Source organism: Phoxinus phoxinus (assembly GCF_949152265.1).
Source record: "Phoxinus phoxinus genome assembly, chromosome: 5".
NCBI classification, from domain to species: domain Eukaryota; kingdom Metazoa; phylum Chordata; class Actinopteri; order Cypriniformes; family Leuciscidae; genus Phoxinus; species Phoxinus phoxinus.
In genome coordinates this window covers 44750280-44775584 of record NC_136880.1, presented here as the reverse complement: position 1 = coordinate 44775584, position 25305 = coordinate 44750280, and the positions used below count along the sequence as shown (strand labels likewise).

Here is a 25305-nt window from a genome sequence, read left to right as displayed (position 1 = left end):
GGGATGCGCTTACAGTTCAGGGGGCCAGGGAGGCGCCTACAGTTCAGGGGGCCAGGGAGGAACCAACAGTTCAGGGGGCCAGGGAGGCGCCTACAGTTCAGGGGGCCAGGGAGGCGCCTACAGTTCAGGGGGCCAGGGAGGCGCCTACAGTTCAGGGGGCCAGGGAGGCGCCTACAGTTCAGGGGGCCAGGGAGGCGCCTACAGTTCAGGGGGCCAAGGAGGCGCAGGCAGTTAAGGGGGCCAGGGAGGCACCAACAGTTCAGGGGGCCTGGGAGGCGCCTACAGTTCAGGGGGCCAGGGATGCGCTTACAGTTCAGGGGGCCAGGGAGGCGCCTACAGTTCAGGGGGCCAGGGAGGCGCCTACAGTTCAGGGGGCCAGGGAGGTGCCTACAGTTCAGGGGGCCAGGGATGCGCTTACAGTTCAGGGGGCCAGGGAGGCGCCTACAGTTCAGGGGGCCAGGGAGGCGCCTACAGTTCAGGGGGCCAGGGAGGCGCCTACAGTTCAGGGGGCCAGGGAGGCGCCTACAGTTCAGGGGGCCAAGGAGGCGCAGGCAGTTAAGGGGGCCAGGGAGGCACCAACAGTTCAGGGGGCCAGGGAGGCACCGACAGTTAAGGGGGCCAGGGAGGAACCAACAGTTCAGGGGGCCAGGGAGGCGCTTACAGTTCAGGGGGCCAGGGAGGCGCCTACAGTTCAGGGGGCCAGGGATGCGCTTACAGTTCAGGGGGCCAGGGAGGCGCCTACAGTTCAGGGGGCCAGGGAGGAACCAACAGTTCAGGGGGCCAGGGAGGCGCCTACAGTTCAGGGGGCCAGGGAGGCGCCTACAGTTCAGGGGGCCAGGGAGGCGCCTACAGTTCAGGGGGCCAGGGAGGCGCCTACAGTTCAGGGGGCCAAGGAGGCGCAGGCAGTTAAGGGGGCCAGGGAGGCACCAACAGTTCAGGGGGCCTGGGAGGCGCCTACAGTTCAGGGGGCCAGGGATGCGCTTACAGTTCAGGGGGCCAGGGAGGCGCCTACAGTTCAGGGGGCCAGGGAGGCGCCTACAGTTCAGGGGGCCAGGGAGGTGCCTACAGTTCAGGGGGCCAGGGATGCGCTTACAGTTCAGGGGGCCAGGGAGGCGCCTACAGTTCAGGGGGCCAGGGAGGCGCCTACAGTTCAGGGGGCCAGGGAGGCGCCTACAGTTCAGGGGGCCAGGGAGGCGCCTACAGTTCAGGGGGCCAAGGAGGCGCAGGCAGTTAAGGGGGCCAGGGAGGCACCAACAGTTCAGGGAGCCAGGGAGGCACCGACAGTTAAGGGGGCCAGGGAGGAACCAACAGTTCAGGGGGCCAGGGAGGCGCTTACAGTTCAGGGGGCCAGGGAGGCACCGACAGTTAAGGGGGCCAGGGAGGAACCAACAGTTCAAGGGGCCAGGGATGCGCTTACAGTTCAGGGGGCCAGGGAGGCGCCGACAGTTCAGGGGGCCAGGGAGGCGCTTTACAGTTCAGGGGGCCAGGGAGGCGCCGCCAGATCAGGGGGCCAGGGAGGTGCCTACAGTTCAGGGGGCCAGGGAGGCGCTTTACAGTTCAGGGGGCAAGGGAGGCGCTTTACAGTTCAGGGGGCCAGGGAGGCGCCGACAGTTCAGGGGGCCAGGGAGGCGCTTTACAGTTCAGGGGGCCAGGGAGGCGCCGCCAGTTCAGGGGGCCAGGGAGGCACCAACAGTTCAGGGGGCCAGGGAGGCGCTTACAGTTCAGGAGGCCAGGGAGGCGCCGACAGTTCAGGGGGCCAGGGAGGCACCGCAAGATCAGGGGGCCAGGGATGCGCTTACAGTTCAGGGGGCCAGGGAGGCACTTACAGTTCAGGGGGCCAGGGAGGTGCCGCCAGTTCAGGGGGCCAGGCAGGCACCTACAGTTCAGGGGGCCAGGGAGGTGCCGCCAGTTCAGGGGGCCAGGGAGGTGCCTACAGTTCAGGGGGCCAGGCAGGCACCTACAGTTCAGGGGGCCAGGGAGGCGCCGCAAGATCAGGGGGCCAGGGATGCGCTTACAGTTCAGGGGCCCAGGGAGGCACTTACAGTTCAGGGGGCCAGGGAGGTGCCGCCAGTTCAGGGGGCCAGGCAGGCACCTACAGTTCAGGGGGCCAGGCAGGCACCTACAGTTCAGGGGGCCAGGGAGGTGCCGCCAGTTCAGGGGGCCAGGGAGGTGCCTACAGTTCAGGGGACCAGGCAGGCACCTACAGTTCAGGGGAACAGGGAGGCACTTACAGTTCAGGGGGCCAGGGAGGTGCCGCCAGTTCAGGGGGCCAGGGATGCGCTTACAGTTCAGGGGGCCAGGGAGGCGCCTACAGTTCAGGGGGCCAGGGAGGCACTTACAGTTCAGGGGGCCAGGGAGGTGCCGCCAGTTCAGGGGGCCAGGGAGGTGCCTACAGTTCAGGGGACCAGGGAAGCGGCAACAGTTCAGGGGGAAAGGAAGATTATTTTTCTTACCCCATTGGCAGATAATTGTGCTTTTTTTAAAGCAAAAACTCACTTAATTTTTTTTTTACTTAAGTATTTCCCCAGAAAACAAGACTTGATATCTTATGTAATTTTACTCATCTAGTAAATGCATCTTGATTTAAGAATTTTTTGATATTTGGACTGGAAACAAGACTAAAATACTAAGTAAGAAAAGCATTTTTTGCAGTGTGTGTGTTTTTTTTTTACCTCTGCTTGCTTGTATCCTGGACTGTAGTGCCAGATTTTCCTCCTTTAATGCTCTGATTTCATTGGTCAGTTGACTGACTGCACCATGGCTGTGGATAAAGATGTTGGTTGGAGCCGCTGTCAAACACACACACACACACACACCAGTGATAAGCCATAAGTTTGTTGGTAATCTGTAAACAAGCACACAAATTACTTAAACACTATCATTTTGCATTGAACGGCTCAGGGATATCTGCAGTGAGTCATCAAGACTGAACAGAGATGTATTGGCTGTGAACACTGTGTTGATTGAACTGTTGTATAAAAGCAATGTGACACTGACAGTCATCGTTATTCTTAATATCAGTCATGTGATGATCTGCTGTCCAATCACAGCAGTGATAATCACATTCAGATCAAAATCATGAATGAAAGTGACACACACACACACACACACACTCACACACTCTCACACACTCTCACACGCACTCACACGCACTCACTCACTCACTCACACACACACACACACACACACTCACACTCACACTCACACTCACACACACAGTCACTCACTCACTCACTCACTCACTCACTCACACACACACACACACACTCACACACAGTCACTCACTCACTCACACACACACAGTCACTCACTCACTCACTCACACACATACACACACACACACACACAGTCACTCACTCACTCACACACACACTCACACACACAGTCACTCACTCACTCACTCACTCACTCAAACACTCTCACACTCACACTCTCACACACACACACACACACACACACACACACACACAGTCACTCACTCACACACTCACTCACTCACTCTCACACTCTCACACTCACACACACACTCACACACAGTCACTCACTCACTCACTCAAACACTCTCACACTCACACTCTCACACACACACACACACACACAGTCACTCACTCACACACTCACTCACTCACTCGAACACTCTCACACACACACTCTCACTCACACACACAGTCACTCACTCACTCACTCACTCACTCACTCACTCAAACACTCTCACACTCACACTCTCACACACACACACACACACACACACACACACACAGTCACTCACTCACACACTCACTCGAACACTCTCACACACACACACACACACAGTCACTCACTCACACACTCACTCACTCACTCACTCGAACACTCTCACACACACACTCTCACTCACACACACACACACTCTCACTCTCACACACAAACTCTCACTCACTCACTCAAACACTTTCACACTCACACTCTCACACACACACACACACACACACAGTCACTCACTCACACACTCACTCACTCACTCACTCGAACACTCTCACACATACACACACACACAGTCACTCACTCACACACTCACTCACTCACTCACTCACTCACTCAAACACTCTCACACTCACACTCTCTCTCTCTCTCACACACACACACACACACACACACACACACACACACACACACACACACACACACACACAGTCACTCACTCACACACTCACTCACTCACTCGAACACTCTCACACACACACACACACACACACACACACACACACACACACACAGTCACTCACTCACACACTCACTCACTCACTCACTCACTCACTCACTCACTCACTCACTCACTCACTCACTCACTCTCACACTCTCACACTCTCACACTCTCACACTCTCACTCACACACAGTCACTCACTCACACACACACTCTCATACTCACACACACACACAGTCACTCACTCACACACACACACACCTGTGTCTCTCGCTGTGGACAGGCGTCCCTGTAACTGCTGTCTCAATCTCTCGTTGGTTCTGATGGAATCGTCCAGTCGCTGGCGCAGAGATCGAATCTCTCTCAGATGCTCCTCGATCACGTCTACACCTGTCAAAATCATCACATCATAATCATCACATCATAATCATCACATCATAATCATCACATCATAATCATGGCAACTCATAATCATGAATTTGTTCTTGTTGTTCATCAGTTTGTTTTTATTTAATCCACTAATTGAGCTGTTGCCAGACTGATAATACGATGATCCATTAAAACCTCTGATTGGCTGAATCATATTCTCCATGTCCCACAATGCATCTGTCTGCACAGATGGGCCTCCACTTTTCCCCAGTGCATGATGGGACACAGGCGTGTGTGCGGTCAGCTGATAGCTGGAGAGAGAGTGCGGCGCGCTGAACGCTGGTGGAGAAAGAGTAATAATCTCATTAATGATCGTCACACTGCAAAGAAAGCAGAACAGCAAAGTCTGAACACAGAAGAGTTAGTTTAGTTCAGTTCAGATCAGGACTTTTGCTCAGATACACTGCTTGATTGGAACCGGTCTGTATATTTTCACCAATGAAAAGATGATTCTTGACCCTCCAAACATCATAACATCGGCACAAAGTATTTAAGAAAAACAATAACAACAGAAAATGTAAAATGAACCAAGATCGTTCCTGCTATTCCACACGCTGGTCTGCGGACCGGAGACGCTTTACTCTGCCCGTCTGTCTCTGATCAGAGGACGGATTACTGCTCATTATATCATTAAGATGAACAGATGTACGGTATGTGTGGTGTTAGAGACAATATTTGCACACATTTGAACTGAACATCAGGGGGCACAGCGAGAGTCTCTAAACTGATGGTTTCTAGCAGGTGTAAGCCGCAGAATTCACCAGGTTTATGAATAATAACACAACTCTAAGTGTGTAACCTGTGCGGTGTCATGACACTTCAGAGCGTTCACAGCTTATCTGATCAGAGACACACACACACACACACACACACACACGCCGTGTGCTCACTTCTCATCGGTGGCCTATGGCCGTCAGGGTCAGGGTAGGTCAGGGGGGCAAAGGTCACGGGATTAGCATGACCCCAGCAGCTGTGGGTCTGGATCTGAGGCTGTGAGCTGGACGAGGGTCCGATGAAAACTCCTGCAGACGGTGGAGCGGTTACTACTGCACTGATTGTGTTATTGTGTTACTACTGCACTGATTGTGTTATTGTGTTACTACTGCACTGATTGTGTTATTGTGTTACTACTGCACTGATTGTGTTATTGTGTTACTACTGCACTGATTGTGTTATTGTGTTACTACTGCACTGATTGTGTTATTGTGTTACTACTGCACTGATTGTGTTATTGTGTTACTACTGCACTGATTGTGTTACTACTGCACTGATTGTGTTACTACTGCACCGATTGTGTTATTGTGTTACTACTGCACTGATTGTGTTATTGTGTTACTACTACACTGATTGTGTTACTACTGCACTGATTGTGTTATTGTATTACTACTGCACTGATTGTGTTATTGTGTTACTACTGCACTGATTGTGTTATTGTGTTACTACTGCACTGATTGTGTTACTACTGCACTGATTGTGTTACTACTGCACCGATTGTGTTATTGTGTTACTACTGCACTGATTGTGTTATTGTGTTACTACTACACTGATTGTGTTACTACTGCACTGATTGTGTTACTACTGCACTGATTGTGTTATTGTGTTACTACTGCACTGATTGTGTTACTACTGCACTGATTGTGTTATTGTGTTACTACTGCACTGATTGTGTTATTGTGTTACTACTGCACTGATTGTGTTATTGTGTTACTACTGCACTGATTGTGTTATTGTGTTACTACTGCACTGATTGTGTTACTACTGCACCGATTGTGTTATTGTGTTACTACTGCACTGATTGTGTTATTGTGTTACTACTGCACTGATTGTGTTATTGTGTTACTACTGCACTGATTGTGTTACTACTGCACTGATTGTGTTACTACTGCACCGATTGTGTTATTGTGTTACTACTGCACTGATTGTGTTATTGTGTTACTACTACACTGATTGTGTTACTACTGCACTGATTGTGTTACTACTGCACTGATTGTGTTATTGTGTTACTACTGCACTGATTGTGTTACTACTGCACTGATTGTGTTATTGTGTTACTACTGCACTGATTGTGTTATTGTGTTACTACTGCACTGATTGTGTTATTGTGTTACTACTGCACTGATTGTGTTATTGTGTTACTACTGCACTGATTGTGTTACTACTGCACTGATTGTGTTACTACTGCACTGATTGTGTTATTGTGTTACTACTGCACTGATTGTGTTACTACTGCACTGATTGTGTTATTGTGTTACTACTGCACTGATTGTGTTATTGTGTTACTACTGCACTGATTGTGTTATTGTGTTACTACTGCACTGATTGTGTTACTACTGCACTGATTGTGTTATTGTGTTACTACTGCACTGATTGTGTTATTACTGCACTGATTGTGTTACTACTGCACCGATTGTGTTATTGTGTTACTACTGCACTGATTGTGTTATTGTGTTACTACTACACTGATTGTGTTACTACTACACTGATTGTGTTACTACTGCACTGATTGTGTTATTGTGTTACTACTGCACTGATTGTGTTACTACTGCACTGATTGTGTTATTGTGTTACTACTGCACTGATTGTGTTATTGTGTTACTACTGCACTGATTGTGTTATTGTGTTACTACTGCACTGATTGTGTTATTGTGTTACTACTGCACTGATTGTGTTACTACTGCACTGATTGTGTTATTGTGTTACTACTGCACTGATTGTGTTATTACTGCACTGATTGTGTTACTACTGCACTGATTGTGTTATTACTGCACTGATTGTGTTACTACTGCACTGATTGTGTTATTGTGTTACTACTGCACTGATTGTGTTATTACTGCACTGATTGTGTTATTGTGTTACTACTGCACTGATTGTGTTATTGTGTTACTACTGCACTGATTGTGTTACTACTGCACTGATTGTGTTATTGTGTTACTACTGCACTGATTGTGTTATTACTGCACTGATTGTGTTACTACTGCACTGATTGTGTTATTGTGTTACTACTGCACTGATTGTGTTATTGTGTTACTACTGCACTGATTGTGTTATTGTGTTACTACTGCACTGATTGTGTTATTGTGTTACTACTGCACTGATTGTGTTACTACTGCACTGATTGTGTTATTGTGTTACTACTGCACTGATTGTGTTATTACTGCACTGATTGTGTTACTACTGCACTGATTGTGTTATTGTGTTACTACTGCACTGATTGTGTTATTACTGCACTGATTGTGTTATTGTGTTACTACTGCACTGATTGTGTTATTGTGTTACTACTACACTGATTGTGTTACTACTGCACTGATTGTGTTATTGTGTTACTACTGCACTGATTGTGTTATTGTGTTACTACTGCACTGATTGTGTTACTACTGCACTGATTGTGTTATTGTGTTACTACTGCACTGATTGTGTTATTGTGTTACTACTGCACTGATTGTGTTACTACTGCACCGATTGTGTTATTGTGTTACTACTGCACTGATTGTGTTATTGTGTTACTACTACACTGATTGTGTTACTACTGCACTGATTGTGTTATTGTATTACTACTGCACTGATTGTGTTACTACTGCACTGATTGTGTTACTACTGCACCGATTGTGTTATTGTGTTACTACTGCACTGATTGTGTTATTGTGTTACTACTGCACTGATTGTGTTATTGTGTTACTACTGCACTGATTGTGTTACTACTGCACTGATTGTGTTACTACTGCACCGATTGTGTTATTGTGTTACTACTGCACTGATTGTGTTATTGTGTTACTACTACACTGATTGTGTTACTACTGCACTGATTGTGTTACTACTGCACTGATTGTGTTATTGTGTTACTACTGCACTGATTGTGTTACTACTGCACTGATTGTGTTATTGTGTTACTACTGCACTGATTGTGTTATTGTGTTACTACTGCACTGATTGTGTTATTGTGTTACTACTGCACTGATTGTGTTATTGTGTTACTACTGCACTGATTGTGTTACTACTGCACTGATTGTGTTACTACTGCACTGATTGTGTTATTGTGTTACTACTGCACTGATTGTGTTACTACTGCACTGATTGTGTTATTGTGTTACTACTGCACTGATTGTGTTATTGTGTTACTACTGCACTGATTGTGTTACTACTGCACTGATTGTGTTATTGTGTTACTACTGCACTGATTGTGTTATTACTGCACTGATTGTGTTACTACTGCACCGATTGTGTTATTGTGTTACTACTGCACTGATTGTGTTATTGTGTTACTACTACACTGATTGTGTTACTACTACACTGATTGTGTTACTACTGCACTGATTGTGTTATTGTGTTACTACTGCACTGATTGTGTTACTACTGCACTGATTGTGTTATTGTGTTACTACTGCACTGATTGTGTTATTGTGTTACTACTGCACTGATTGTGTTATTGTGTTACTACTGCACTGATTGTGTTATTGTGTTACTACTGCACTGATTGTGTTACTACTGCACTGATTGTGTTATTGTGTTACTACTGCACTGATTGTGTTATTACTGCACTGATTGTGTTACTACTGCACTGATTGTGTTATTGTGTTACTACTGCACTGATTGTGTTATTACTGCACTGATTGTGTTATTGTGTTACTACTGCACTGATTGTGTTATTGTGTTACTACTGCACTGATTGTGTTACTACTGCACTGATTGTGTTATTGTGTTACTACTGCACTGATTGTGTTATTACTGCACTGATTGTGTTACTACTGCACTGATTGTGTTATTGTGTTACTACTGCACTGATTGTGTTATTGTGTTACTACTGCACTGATTGTGTTATTGTGTTACTACTGCACTGATTGTGTTATTGTGTTACTACTGCACTGATTGTGTTACTACTGCACTGATTGTGTTATTGTGTTACTACTGCACTGATTGTGTTATTACTGCACTGATTGTGTTACTACTGCACTGATTGTGTTATTGTGTTACTACTGCACTGATTGTGTTATTACTGCACTGATTGTGTTATTGTGTTACTACTGCACTGATTGTGTTATTGTGTTACTACTACACTGATTGTGTTACTACTGCACTGATTGTGTTATTGTGTTACTACTGCACTGATTGTGTTATTGTGTTACTACTGCACTGATTGTGTTACTACTGCACTGATTGTGTTATTGTGTTACTACTGCACTGATTGTGTTACTACTGCACTGATTGTGTTACTACTGCACTGGTTGTGTTATTGTGTTACTACTGCACTGATTGTGTTATTGTGTTACTACTGCACTGATTGTGTTACTACTGCACTGATTGTGTTATTGTGTTACTACTGCACTGATTGTGTTACTACTGCACTGATTGTGTTACTACTGCACTGATTGTGTTATTGTGTTACTACTGCACTGATTGTGTTATTGTGTTACTACTGCACTGATTGTGTTATTGTGTTACTACTGCACTGATTGTGTTATTGTGTTACTACTGCACTGATTGTGTTATTGTGTAACTACTGCACTGATTGTGTTATTGTGTTACTACTGCACTGATTGTGTTATTGTGTTACTACTGCACTGATTGTGTTATTGTGTTACTACTGCACTGATTGTGTTATTGTGTTACTACTGCACTGATTGTGTTATTGTGTAACTACTGCACTGATTGTGTTATTGTGTTACTACTGCACTGATTGTGTTATTGTGTTACTACTGCACTGATTGTGTTATTGTGTTACTACTGCACTGATTGTGTTACTACTGCACTGATTGTGTTACTACTGCACTGATTGTGTTATTGTGTTACTACTGCACTGATTGTGTTATTGTGTTACTACTGCACTGATTGTGTTATTGTGTTACTACTGCACTGATTGTGTTATTGTGTAACTACTGCACTGATTGTGTTATTGTGTTACTACTGCACTGATTGTGTTATTATGTAACTACTGCACTGATTGTGTAATTGTGTTACTACTGCACTGATTGTGTTATTGTGTTACTACTGCACTGATTGTGTTATTGTGTTACTACTGCACTGATTGTGTTATTGTGTTACTACTGCACTGATTGTGTTATTGTGTTACTACTGCACTGATTGTGTTATTGTGTAACTACTGCACTGATTGTGTTATTGTGTTACTACTGCACTGATTGTGTTATTGTGTTACTACTGCACTGATTGTGTTACTACTGCACTGATTGTGTTATTGTGTTACTACTGCACTGATTGTGTTACTACTGCACTGATTGTGTTATTGTGTTACTACTGCACTGATTGTGTTACTACTGCACTGATTGTGTTATTGTGTTACTACTGCACTGATTGTGTTACTACTGCACTGATTGTGTTACTACTGCACTGATTGTGTTATTGTGTTACTACTGCACTGATTGTGTTACTACTGCACTGATTGTGTTATTGTGTTACTACTGCACTGATTGTGTTACTACTGCACTGATTGTGTTACTACTGCACTGATTGTGTTACTACTGCACTGATTGTGTTATTGTGTTACTACTGCACTGATTGTGTTACTACTGCACTGATTGTGTTATTGTGTTACTACTGCACTGATTGTGTTACTACTGCACTGATTGTGTTACTACTGCACTGATTGTGTTATTGTGTTACTACTTTACTGATTGTGTTACTACTGCACTGATTGTGTTATTGTGTTACTACTGCACTGATTGTGTTACTACTGCACTGATTGTGTTACTACTGCACTGATTGTGTTATTACTGCACTGATTGTGTTATTGTGTTACTACTGCACTGATTGTGTTACTACTGCACTGATTGTGTTATTGTGTTACTACTGCACTGATTGTGTTACTACTGCACTGATTGTGTTACTACTGCACTGATTGTGTTATTGTGTTACTACTGCACTGATTGTGTTACTACTGCACTGATTGTGTTATTGTGTTACTACTGCACTGATTGTGTTACTACTGCACTGATTGTGTTATTGTGTTACTACTGCACTGATTGTGTTACTACTGCACTGATTGTGTTATTGTGTTACTACTGCACTGATTGTGTTACTACTGCACTGATTGTGTTATTGTGTTACTACTGCACTGATTGTGTTATTGTGTAACTACTGCACTGATTGTGTTATTGTGTAACTACTGCACTGATTGTGTTATTGTGTAACTACTGCACTGATTGTGTTATTGTGTTACTACTGCACTGATTGTGTTACTACTGCACTGATTGTGTTATTGTGTTACTACTGCACTGATTGTGTTACTTGTGTTACTACTGCACTGATTGTGTTATTGTGTTACTACTGCACTGATTGTGTTACTTGTGTAACTACTGCACTGATTGTGTTATTGTGTTACTACTGCACTGATTGTGTTACTACTGCACTGATTGTGTTATTGTGTTACTACTGCACTGATTGTGTTATTGTGTTACTACTGCACTGATTGTGTTACTTGTGTTACTACTGCACTGATTGTGTTATTGTGTTACTACTGCACTGATTGTGTTACTACTGCACTGATTGTGTTACTACTGCACTGATTGTGTTATTGTGTTACTACTGCACTGATTGTGTTATTGTGTAACTACTGCACTGATTGTGTTATTGTGTAACTACTGCACTGATTGTGTTATTGTGTAACTACTGCACTGATTGTGTTATTGTGTTACTACTGCACTGATTGTGTTATTGTGTTACTACTGCACTGATTGTGTTACTTGTGTTACTACTGCACTGATTGTGTTATTGTGTTACTACTGCACTGATTGTGTTACTTGTGTTACTACTGCACTGATTGTGTTACTTGTGTTACTACTGCACTGATTGTGTTACTTGTGTTACTACTGCACTGATTGTGTTACTACTGCACTGATTGTGTTACTACTGCACTGATTGTGTTATTGTGTTACTACTGCACTGATTGTGTTACTACTGCACTGATTGTGTTACTACTGCACTGATTGTGTTATTGTGTTACTACTGCACTGATTGTGTTACTACTGCACTGATTGTGTTACTACTACACTGATTGTGTTACTACTACACTGATTGTGTTACTACTGCACTTATTGTGTTACTACTGCACTGATTGTGTTACTACTGCACTGATTGTGTTACTACTGCACTGATTGTGTTATTGTGTTACTACTGCACTGATTGTGTTATTGTGTTACTACTGCACTGATTGTGTTACTACTGCACTGATTGTGTTACTTGTGTTACTACTGCACTGATTGTGTTATTGTGTTACTACTGCACTGATTGTGTTACTACTGCACTGATTGTGTTACTACTGCACTGATTGTGTTATTGTGTTACTACTGCACTGATTGTGTTATTGTGTAACTACTGCACTGATTGTGTTATTGTGTAACTACTGCACTGATTGTGTTATTGTGTAACTACTGCACTGATTGTGTTATTGTGTTACTACTGCACTGATTGTGTTACTACTGCACTGATTGTGTTATTGTGTTACTACTGCACTGATTGTGTTACTTGTGTTACTACTGCACTGATTGTGTTATTGTGTTACTACTGCACTGATTGTGTTACTTGTGTTACTACTGCACTGATTGTGTTACTTGTGTTACTACTGCACTGATTGTGTTACTTGTGTTACTACTGCACTGATTGTGTTACTACTGCACTGATTGTGTTACTACTGCACTGATTGTGTTACTACTGCACTGATTGTGTTATTGTGTTACTACTGCACTGATTGTGTTACTACTGCACTGATTGTGTTATTGTGTTACTACTGCACTGATTGTGTTACTACTGCACTGATTGTGTTACTACTGCACTGATTGTGTTATTGTGTTACTACTGCACTGATTGTGTTACTACTGCACTGATTGTGTTACTACTACACTGATTGTGTTACTACTACACTGATTGTGTTACTACTGCACTGATTGTGTTACTACTGCACTGATTGTGTTACTACTGCACTGATTGTGTTACTACTGCACTGATTGTGTTATTGTGTTACTACTGCACTGATTGTGTTATTGTGTTACTACTGCACTGATTGTGTTACTACTGCACTGATTGTGTTATTGTGTTACTACTACACTGATTGTGTTACTACTACACTGATTGTGTTACTTGTGTTACTACTGCACTGATTGTGTTATTACTGCACTGATTGTGTTATTGTGTTACTACTGCACTGATTGTGTTATTGTGTTACTACTGCACTGATTGTGTTACTACTGCACTGATTGTGTTATTGTGTTACTACTGCACTGATTGTGTTATTGTGTTACTACTGCACTGATTGTGTTACTACTGCACTGATTGTGTTACTACTGCACTGATTGTGTTATTGTGTTACTACTGCACTGATTGTGTTATTGTGTTACTACTGCACTGATTGTGTTATTGTGTTACTACTGCACTGATTGTGTTATTGTGTTACTACTGCACTGATTGTGTTACTACTGCACTGATTGTGTTACTACTGCACTGATTGTGTTATTGTGTTACTACTGCACTGATTGTGTTATTGTGTTACTACTGCACTGATTGTGTTATTGTGTAACTACTGCACTGATTGTGTTACTACTGCACTGATTGTGTTACTACTACACTGATTGTGTTACTACTACACTGATTGTGTTACTACTGCACTGATTGTGTTACTACTGCACTGATTGTGTTACTACTGCACTGATTGTGTTACTACTGCACTGATTGTGTTACTACTGCACTGATTGTGTTATTGTGTTACTACTGCACTGATTGTGTTATTGTGTTACTACTGCACTGATTGTGTTACTACTGCACTGATTGTGTTATTGTGTTACTACTACACTGATTGTGTTACTACTACACTGATTGTGTTACTTGTGTTACTACTGCACTGATTGTGTTATTGTGTTACTACTGCACTGATTGTGTTATTGTGTTACTACTGCACTGATTGTGTTATTGTGTTACTACTGCACTGATTGTGTTATTGTGTTACTACTGCACTGATTGTGTTACTACTGCACTGATTGTGTTATTGTATTACTACTGCACTGATTGTGTTATTGTGTTACTACTGCACTGATTGTGTTATTGTGTTACTACTGCACTGATTGTGTTACTTGTGTTACTACTGCACTGATTGTGTTACTTGTGTTACTTCTGCACCGATTGTGTTACTTGTGTTACTACTGCACCGATTGTGTTACTTGTGTTACTACTGCACTGATTGTGTTACTTGTGTTACTACTGCACTGATTGTGTTACTTGTGTTACTACTGCACTGATTGTGTTACTACTCCACTGATTGTGTTACTTTTGTTACTACTGCATTGATTGTGTTACTACTGCACTGATTGTGTTACTTGTGTTACTACTGCACTGATTGTGTTACTTGTGTTACTACTGCACTGATTGTGTTACTTGTGTTACTTCTGCACCGATTGTGTTACTTATGTTACTACTGCACCGATTGTGTTGTGTTACTACTGCACTGATTGTGTTACTTGTGTTACTACTGCACTGGTTGTGTTACTACTGCACTGATTGTGTTACTTGTGTTACTTGTGTTACTACTGCACTGATTTTGTTACTTGTGTTACTTGTGTTACTACTGCACTGATTTTGTTACTTGTGTTACTACTGCACTGATTGTGTTACTTGTGTTACTACTGCACTGATTGTGTTACTACTGCACTGATTGTGTTACTACTGCACTGATTGTGTTATTGTGTTACTACTGAACTGATTGTGTTACTACTGCACTGATTGTGTTACTACTGCACTGATTGTGTTATTGTGTTACTACTGCACTGATTGTGTTACTACTGCACTGATTGTGTTATTGTGTTACTACTGCACTGATTGTGTTACTTGTGTTACTACTGCACTGATTGTGTTACTTGTGTTACTACTGCACTGATTGTGTTACTTGTGTTACTACTGCACTGATTGTGTTACTACAGCACTGATTGTGTTACTACAGCACTGATTGTGTTACTTGTGTTACTACTGCACTGATTGTGTTACTTGTGTTACTACTGCACTGATTGTGTTACTTGTGTTACTACTGCACTGATTGTGTTACTTGTGTTACTACTGCACTGATTGTGTTACTTGTGTTACTTGTGTTACTACTGGACCGATTGTGTTACTTGTGTGACTACTGCACTGATTGTGTTATTGTGTTACTACTGCACTGATTGTGTTACTTGTGTTACTACTGCACTGATTGTGTTATTGTGTTACTACTGCACTGATTGTGTTATTGTGTTACTACTGCACTGATTGTGTTATTCTGTTACTTGTGTTACTACTGCACTGATTGTGTTACTACTGCACTGATTGTGTTACTTGTGTTACTACTGCACTGATTGTGTTACTACTGCACTGATTGTGTTACTACTGCACTGATTGTGTTACTTGTGTTACTACTGCACTGATTGTGTTACTTGTGTTACTACTGCACTGATTGTGTTACTTGTGTTACTTCTGCACTGATTATGTTACTTGTGTTACTACTGCACTGATTGTGTTACTTGTATTACTACTGCACTGATTGTGTTACTTGTGTTACTTCTGCACTGATTATGTTACTTGTGTTACTACTGCACTGATTGTGTTACTTGTGTTACTACTGCACTGATTGTGTTACTTGTGTTACTACTGCACTGATTGTGTTACTTATGTTACTACTGCACTGATTGTGTTACTTATGTTACTACTGCACTGATTGTGTTACTTGTGTTACTTCTGCACCGATTGTGTTACTTATGTTACTACTGCACTAATTGTGTTACTTGTGTTACTACTGCACCGATTGTGTTACTTATGTTACTACTGCACTGATTGTGTTACTTGTGTTACTACTGCAGTGATTGTGTTACTTGTGTTACTTCTGCACCGATTGTGTTACTTATGTTACTACTGCACTGATTGTGTTACTTATGTTACTACTGCACTGATTGTGTTACTACTGCACCGATTGTGTTACTTGTGTTACTACTGCACCGATTGTGTTACTTATGGTACTACTGCACTGATTGTGTTACTTGTGTTACTACTGCACTGATTGTGTTACTTGTGTTACTACTGCACTGATTGTGTTACTTATGTTACTACTGCACTGATTGTGTTACTTGTGTTACTTCTGCACCGATTGTGTTACTTATGTTACTACTGCACTGATTGTGTTACTTGTGTTACTACTGCACCGATTGTGTTACTTATGTTACTACTGCACTGATTGTGTTACTTGTGTTACTACTGCACTGATTGTGTTACTTGTGTTACTTCTGCACCGATTGTGTTACTTATGTTACTACTGCACTGATTGTGTTACTTATGTTACTACTGCACAGATTGTGTTACTACTGCACTGATTGTGTTACTTATGTTACTACTGCACTGATTGTGTTACTTGTGTTACTTCTGCACCGATTGTGTTACTTGTGTTACTACTGCACTGATTGTGTTACTTGTGTTACTACTGCACTGATTGTGTTACTTATGTTACTACTGCACTGATTGTGTTACTTATGTTACTACTGCACTGATTGTGTTACTTGTGTTACTACTGCACTGATTGTGTTACTTATGTTACTACTGCACTGATTGTGTTACTTATGTTACTACTGCACTGATTGTGTTACTTGTGTTACTTCTGCACCGATTGTGTTACTTATGTTACTACTGCACTGATTGTGTTACTTGTGTTACTACTGCACCGATTGTGTTACTTATGTTACTACTGCACTGATTGTGTTACTTGTGTTACTACTGCACTGATTGTGTTACTTGTGTTACTTCTGCACCGATTGTGTTACTTATGTTACTACTGCACTGATTGTATTACTTATGTTACTACTGCACTGATTGTGTTACTACTGCACCGATTGTGTTACTTGTGTTACTACTGCACTGATTGTGTTACTTGTGTTACTACTGCACCGATTGTGTTACTTATGTTACTACTGCACTGATTGTGTTACTTGTGTTACTTCTGCACCGATTGTGTTACTTATGTTACTACTGCACTGATTGTGTTACTTGTGTTACTACTGCACCGATTGTGTTACTTATGTTACTACTGCACTGATTGTGTTACTTGTGTTACTTCTGCACCGATTGTGTTACTTATGTTACTACTGCACTGATTGTATTACTTATGTTACTACTGCACTGATTGTGTTATTACTGCACCGATTGTGTTACTTGTGTTACTACTGCACTGATTGTGTTACTTGTGTTACTACTGCACCGATTGTGTTACTTATGTTACTACTGCACTGATTGTGTTACTTGTGTTACTACTGCACTGATTGTGTTACTTGTGTTACTACTGCACTGATTGTGTTACTTGTGTTACTACTGCACTGATTGTGTTACTAGTGTTACTACTGCTCTGATTGTGTTACTTGTGTTACTTCTGCACCGATTGTGTTACTTATGTTACTACTGCACTGATTGTGTTACTTGTGTTACTACTGCACTGATTGTGTTACTTGTGTTACTTGTGTTACTACTGCACCGATTGTGTTACTTGTGTTACTACTGCACTGATTGTGTTACTACTGCACTGATTGTGTTACTAGTGTTACTACTGCACTGATTGTGTTACTAGTGTTACTACTGCACTGATTGTGTTACTTGTGTTACTACTGCACTGATTGTGTTACTTGTGTTACTACTGCACTGATTGTGTTACTTGTGTTACTACTGCACTGATTGTGTTACTACTGCACTAATTGTGTTACTACTGCACTGATTGTGTTACTTGTGTTACTACTGCACTGATTGTGTTACTTGTGTTACTACTGCACTGATTGTGTTACTTGTGTTACTACTGCACTGATTGTGTCACTACTGCACTGATTATGTTACTAGGGTTACTTCTGCACTGATTGTGTTACTTGTGTTACTACTGCACTGATTGTGTTACTTGTGTTACTACTGCACTGATTGTGTTACTTGTGTTACTACTGCACTGATTGTGTTACTACTGCACCGATTGTGTTACTTGTGTTACTACTGCACTGATTGTGTTACTTGTGTTATTACTGCACCGATTGTGTTACTTGTGTTACTACTGCACTGATTGTGTTACTTGTGTTACTACTGCACCGATTGTGTTACTTGTGTTACTACTGCACTGATTGTGTTACTTGTGTTACTACTGCACTGATTGTGTTACTTGTGTTACTACTGCACTGATTGTGTTACTTGTGTTACTACTGCACTGATTGTGTTACTAGTGTTACTACTGCTCTGATTGTGTTACTTGTGTTACTTCTGCACCGATTGTGTTACTTATGTTACTACTGCACTGATTGTGTTACTTGTGTTACTACTGCATTGATTGTGTTACTTGTGTTACTTGTGTTACTACTGCACCGATTGTGTTACTTGTGTTACTACTGCACTGATTGTGTTACTACTGCACTGATTGTGTTACTAGTGTTACTACTGCACTGATTGTGTTACTAGTGTTACTACTGCACTGATTGTGTTACTTGTGTTACTACTGCACTGATTGTGTTACTTGTGTTACTACTGCACTGATTGTGTTACTTGTGTTACTACTGCACTGATTGTGTTACTACTGCACTAATTGTGTTACTACTGCACTGATTGTGTTACTTGTGTTACTACTGCACTGATTGTGTTACTTGTGTTACTACTGCACTGATTGTGTTACTTGTGTTACTACTGCACTGATTGTGTTACTTGTGTTACTACTGCACTGATTGTGTCACTACTGCACTGATTATTTTACTAGGGTTACTTCTGCACTGATTGTGTTACTTGTGTTACTACTGCACTGATTGTGTTACTTGTGTTACTACTGCACTGATTGTGTTACTTGTGTTACTACTGCACTGATTGTGTTACTACTGCACTGATTATGTTACTAGTGTTACTTCTGCACTGATTGTGTTACTAGTGTTACTACTGCACTGATTGTGTTCCTTGTGTTACTACTGCACCGATTGTGTTACTTGTGTTACTACTGCACTGATTGTGTTACTTGTGTTACTACTGCACTGATTGTGTTACTTCTGCACTGATTGTGTTACTTGTGTTACTTCTGCACTGATTGTGTTACTTGTGTTACTTCTGCACCGATTGTGTTACTTGTGTTACTACTGCACTGATTATGTTACTAGTGTTACTTCTGCACTGATTGTGTTACTTGTGTTACTTCTGCACCGATTGTGTTACTTGTGTTACTACTGCACCGATTGTGTTACTTGTGTTACTACTGCACTGATTGTGTTACTTGTGTTACTACTGCACCGATTGTGTTACTTGTGTTACTACTGCACCGATTGTGTTACTAGTGTTACTTCTGCACTGATTGTGTTACTTGTGTTACTACTGCACTGATTGTGTTACTTGTGTTACTTCTGCACCGATTGTGTTACTTGTGTTACTACTGCACCGATTGTGTTACTTGTGTTACTACTGCACTGATTGTGTTACTTGTGTTACTACTGCACCGATTGTGTTACTTGTGTTACTACTGCACTGATTGTGTTACTTGTGTTACTACTGCACCGATTGTGTTACTTGTGTTACTTCTGCACCGATTGTGTTACTTGTGCACATACACATTCACACGCTTATAGACTAAACACGAAATACTATGTTCATAATATGTTCATGCCGTCACTGTTTTCAGATTCATGTTTTTGAAGTTTAGATGGAGATTAGCCTTTCAAACCTTGTTTTCAAAAACATGCATTTTGAACCCTACTTTAAAGTTTGCATTCTCCACCAAACACCGCTGTCGTAGTTTTCTGTTTTCAGTTGAAAACGATGTTGTGTAAGCGGCCCTTACATTGATAACTAATGATTTTTACAATGGTAATAAATCAATACTGAACTTTCTTCAGTTTTCGGGAGTACATTCAGGAGAAATGTGTTTGTAATAAACTGAACAGAAGGAGATGAAACACTGATTACACTGCAGCGGGACTCAGTTTACTGTTTGCATGGTGTTTGTGTGATTGTGAACTGTTTTTGCACCTCCATCTTTTGTCTCAGGCTCCGCCTCCTGTGCAAACTCACTGTCGGAGCACAACTCCTCATTGGTGGAGCCCCTCTCATCCGACACGAAGGAGATGCAGTCTGATTGGTCGGTTGTCTCAGAGGGGGCGTGGCTGCTGCAGGGCGTGTCACTGCGCTTCTGTAACTGTGTGTGGAGAGACTCGATGATCTGATCTTTGTGTTGGAGCTCCTTACTCAACCTGTGGAAGACATGAACATGATCACCTACGATCAATAATCTGAGGTGAAAGATACACACTATAATCCTGAGGAGACACTGACCTCAGCGCTAGCAGCTCGTGACCCGCTTTATCGTCTCGCTGCTCTGAACGATCACCTGACCACAGAGACAGCATGTGATGAAGGACTGGATGACAAGATCAGTACATCACACAGAACACTGTGTGTGTGTGTGTGTGTGTGTGTGTGTGTGTGTGTGTGTGTGTGTGTGTGTGTGTGTGTGTTTGTGTGTGAAGCGTCTAGTGCAGTAGTGTGAAGTATGGAGGTGCTTGTAGTTAATGCATGCTGCACGCTGCTTGCAACTTTCTGCTTTTTAACTTCCGCCGCTGGCTAGCCCCCTCATGGGGGGTGAAAAGAGGAACCGAGTGCGTAAGTCTCCTCCGCCAGTAAATAGCCTCTCCACCACCAAGACTCTTGCAGTGCCTCCTTGCGGCCACACATGGTAACTGGGTACCCAGGCTAAACTGCAGGGGATCTCAGAGCAGCAGTGGGCCCCAGAGATGTCACGCCCTGATGCCCGTCAACCACTGGCCCAGCTATGGGCAAATAACCCCACTGCCTTGTGGGTTAGCCTATTGAGGCAAGGCTAATGCCTGGTTCAGATTACACGATTTTTTTGTCTGTTACGATAGTCACTGTGTCAGATTACACGATTTTGACTTCGAAAATCTTGTCGTGTCGTGGACAAGAAACATGTCAGACTACACGTTGCTTTCTGACCAGTCATCGCGTGCCGTCTCACAAGCAGACATTCACTCGCACATATAGTAGCCTAGCCTATATGTCACACACGCACGCACTCACTCACTCACTCTCACACTAACCGTTTATATAGCCTACTGTCTATGACACTAACTAGGAAGTCCCGAAGTTTGAAGCTTTGTCCCGCAAGTCATAAGCAGTCCCGCATTTTAATTTTGTCTGCATCATTTTATTTAATCGTCCTTTTAAATTACAATTCTACAATAAAAATGTTAATAAGAAAATACTGAACATGCGCAGCCGTTATTATTGGTTCCAGAGCGGGATAACAAACACAGAGAGAGAGAGAAAAAAAAAAATTTGCAACAGAAAAATTGATCTATTCGGAGCTCCCGAGAAGAAAAAGCGTCTTTGTTCGTATGATAAGGAATGGGAGAAAAAATATACATGGTTAAAACCAGTTACAGGTGACCCTAAAAAAGGAGATTGCGGTGTAGCCTACGTTATGCCACCGAAGTTTCACCATCACGCATGGAAAAGACAAAAATATAGTCTACTGAATCCGGTAAGAACGCATTTAATCTGTCTTCTTTCCTAGTGGAATTTATGTGCTTATTTGGAAATGTGCTTTTTAGCAATTGGATTATTATTTTCACTTAATTACTTAAATAGACCTGTGCTGTTAAAATGAGTTTTATATTATTAGTGACGTTCACAGCGCCGGTCAGCGCCGTCATAGCCTAACATTTTTATAAAGCCTATTAGCAATAAAGACATCTTAAAATCAATATTTATTCACCTGGTATAATAATAGTAAGTTATCTCCCTCGTGTCCCGCGAAATCAGGTCTGACCTGGCTGCAACAGAGCAATATAGCCAGGTGGTCACCCTAGCACACACACTCACTAGCACACACACTCTGTCTCGCTCGCTCACTCACTCACTCTCGTCGTGGAGGACCGAAAAAAAAATCAAACATGCTAGTCTTTTTGTCGTGATGTCGTGAGGCATCGCAGACGCGACGTAGGTTGTCGCACACTATGACACACTATACGAGATGAAACGATCAAATCTTGCGTCCCGACGCCCGTTGTCGTTTACGAATCCCCACGACACCCTACGTCAAACGAATCGTGCCAAAATCGGGCTAAAATCGTGTAATCTGAACCAGGCATAAGGGAGCACACCCCAACAGGAAAGCAATGCGCTGGCAGCGCGCAATAGGTGGGCCCTCATACAGAACGCTGCCGCCAGGATCCTGAGCAGAACCAGAAAATATGAACACATCACACCAGTCCTCAGGTCTTTACACTGGCTCCCAGTCACATTTAGGATTGATTTTAAAGTATTATTACTGGTATATAAATCATTTAATGGCCTAGGACCTCAATACATTGCAGATATGCTCACTGAATATAAACCCAACAGATCACTCAGATCATTAGGATCACATCAACTAGAAATACCAAGGGTTCACTCAAAGCAAGGAGAGTCCGCTTTTAGCTATTATGCTGGAACCAGAACCTCTTCCAGAAGAGATCAGGTGTGCTCCTACTGTAGCCACATTCAAATCCAGACACAAAACACTTCTGTTTAGCTTTGCATTTACTGAATGAGCACTGTGCCACTGTGCGTCCGACTGTTTGCAATGTATTTTATTTTATTTTTTTATTCTAAACTGTTTTAATTATTCTTGTTTCTTTTGATTATTTTAATTTCTTCTATGTAAAGCACTTTGAATTACCATTGTGTATGAAATGTGCTATATAAATAAACTTGCCTTGCCTTGCCTTGCCTAAACAGAGCTAGGTCCCGGCAGCCTCCTGCAGCCAGGGTGACCCATGCCACCAGATCTACCTCATCATGGTGAAGTTAGTGCTACTGGGGAGTGCGCACCCCCTTCAGCAGTTAAAAATATAATAATACTTTGCACAGGTTTCCACCTCTGACCAACGGTGAATATTACCTGGATCTACTTATGGTTGAAGTCTGGCGGCGATGGGGTGTCTGATGACGGGGGCAGGTTTGAATAGACTGGGAGCTCTTAGTCAGAGCCCTACACGTCAGCGGCACAAGGTAACGCTAACAGCCGGGGCTGAGTGGCAGCTGTCCTCGGCAGACCCTTGTGCGACTGAGCAGCCCTATTCAGGGACTGCACTGCTCACTTCAAGCTGAGGAAGGGCCTAGAAAAGGTGGCCTAAAAAATGTCCACAACTCACACCTGAACAGGACGCCTGTCGGTTCATTCCACTTCTGCGGTCGAAACAAAATAAATAAATCCTATAATCTTAAACTGGCAACATGGAACATAAGAACCCTCCTGGACTCATAGGGTGGGTCTGAAAGACCCCACAGAAGGACAGCCCTGGTTGCAGCCAAGCTGAGCCACTACGATATTGACACTGCTGTCCTGAGTGAAACCAGGCTCCTTGATGAGGGTCTCTAACAGAGGAGGGCACGGGCTACACCTTCTTATGGAAAGGCTATCCCCCAGGTGGACAACATCTGCATGGTGTGGGACTGGCCATTAAGAACACACTACTGCCAAGACTCACTGAAACACCAGTGGGCATCAGTGAAAGACTGATGACCCTCCGTAACCCCCTGGTGAAGAACCGCTATGGCACACTCCTAAGTGTGTATGCTCCAACTCTACCATCTGACAGTGAGTCTAAAGACTCCTTTTACCAGACACTGGATGAGGCTCTCCACCAGATCCCCAAGAACGGCAAGATCCTCCTGCTTGGGGACTTCAACGCTCGTGTTGGGCAGAACAGTGAGATATGGAAAGGAGTACTTGGCAGGCATGGGATTGGTCAGGTCAACACAAATGGCATGAGGCTACTTACCCTCTGCTCTGAGCACAACCTGGCCATAACCAACACCATCTTCCAGTAAAAGACAAAATACAAAACATCCCACGTTGGATGTTCCAAACATTGGCACATGATTGATTATGTCATCGTGAGATGTTGCGACATCAGAGATGTTCTCATAACCCGGGCCATGAGAAGTGCGGAATGCTGGACAGATCCCCGCATGATCATGACCAAGGTCCTCATGAAAATGCGAACCGCAACATCTCGCGGCAGCTATGTCTGGATGGGTGTGTGTGAGTGTGTGTGTGTGTGTGTGTGTGTACGCACGCTCACGTCCACTGATCTTGCTGCTGACTCTCTGAGCGAGTGAGGAACTCTGGGAAAGCTGCTCTCGGAAGCTCTGGCTCATGTAGTAGTCAATGTCGTTGGCGCGGAGGAGCTCCTCGAAGGCTTTGGTCGTGTCGCTCAGGTGTTGTGTGAGGATGTGGCAGATTCCTCGGCCTTCTCTCATCTTCTGCCTCAGGTGTGACAGCTCCCGCGCCTGGGCCTGGATCAGCGTGTTGTACTTCCTTTACAGACAGGAAGAGGAAAGGTTTGGTGCTTTTATAACAGAGATACACGCTGTTGCTGCACCCAGTCGAGCTTGTTCTAGGCAGTGTGTGAGCTGTGCGCGCGTGTGTGTGTGTGTGTGTGTGTGTGTGTGTGTGTGTGTGTGTGTGGAGATAGTCAGGCTGACGGAGAAGATTTCAGAACTAGAGACACGCATCCAAACTTGAATCGAGGATAGTAAGAATGCAAGGGCTTTAGACACTGCTTTGGATGTGACTAGTTCAGTGAACAGTGTACATTGTTCGGTTCCGGCTGAAGTAGAGCCCGTGCAGCAGGGCAATTGGGTGACGGTACGATGCTATAGTCGCGGGACAAAACACCGCTCT

At 43.1% G+C, this 25305-nt stretch overlaps 1 protein-coding gene across 2 annotated transcripts in view; it reads right to left on the bottom strand.

Annotated features, from left to right (window-relative positions):
* LOC306998209 (myomegalin-like) overlaps window positions 1-25305 on the bottom strand; it is a 116740-nt gene that overhangs the window by 12670 nt on the left and 78765 nt on the right. Inside the window, exons 31-37 of one of the 2 annotated variants that reach the window (XM_079612094.1) lie at window positions 24704-24939; window positions 20892-20946; window positions 20589-20809; window positions 5504-5635; window positions 4749-4892; window positions 4446-4574; window positions 2673-2789 (exon numbers count right to left, since the gene is read on the bottom strand). In XM_079612094.1, coding sequence (XP_079468220.1) covers window positions 2673-2789; window positions 4446-4574; window positions 4749-4892; window positions 5504-5635; window positions 20589-20809; window positions 20892-20946; window positions 24704-24939 — 1034 coding nt within the window. Of the gene's footprint in view, window positions 1-2672; window positions 2790-4445; window positions 4575-4748; window positions 4893-5503; window positions 5636-20588; window positions 20810-20891; window positions 20947-24697; window positions 24940-25305 lie in introns of both variants that reach the window. The other variant, XM_079612095.1, reaches the window with a different exon arrangement.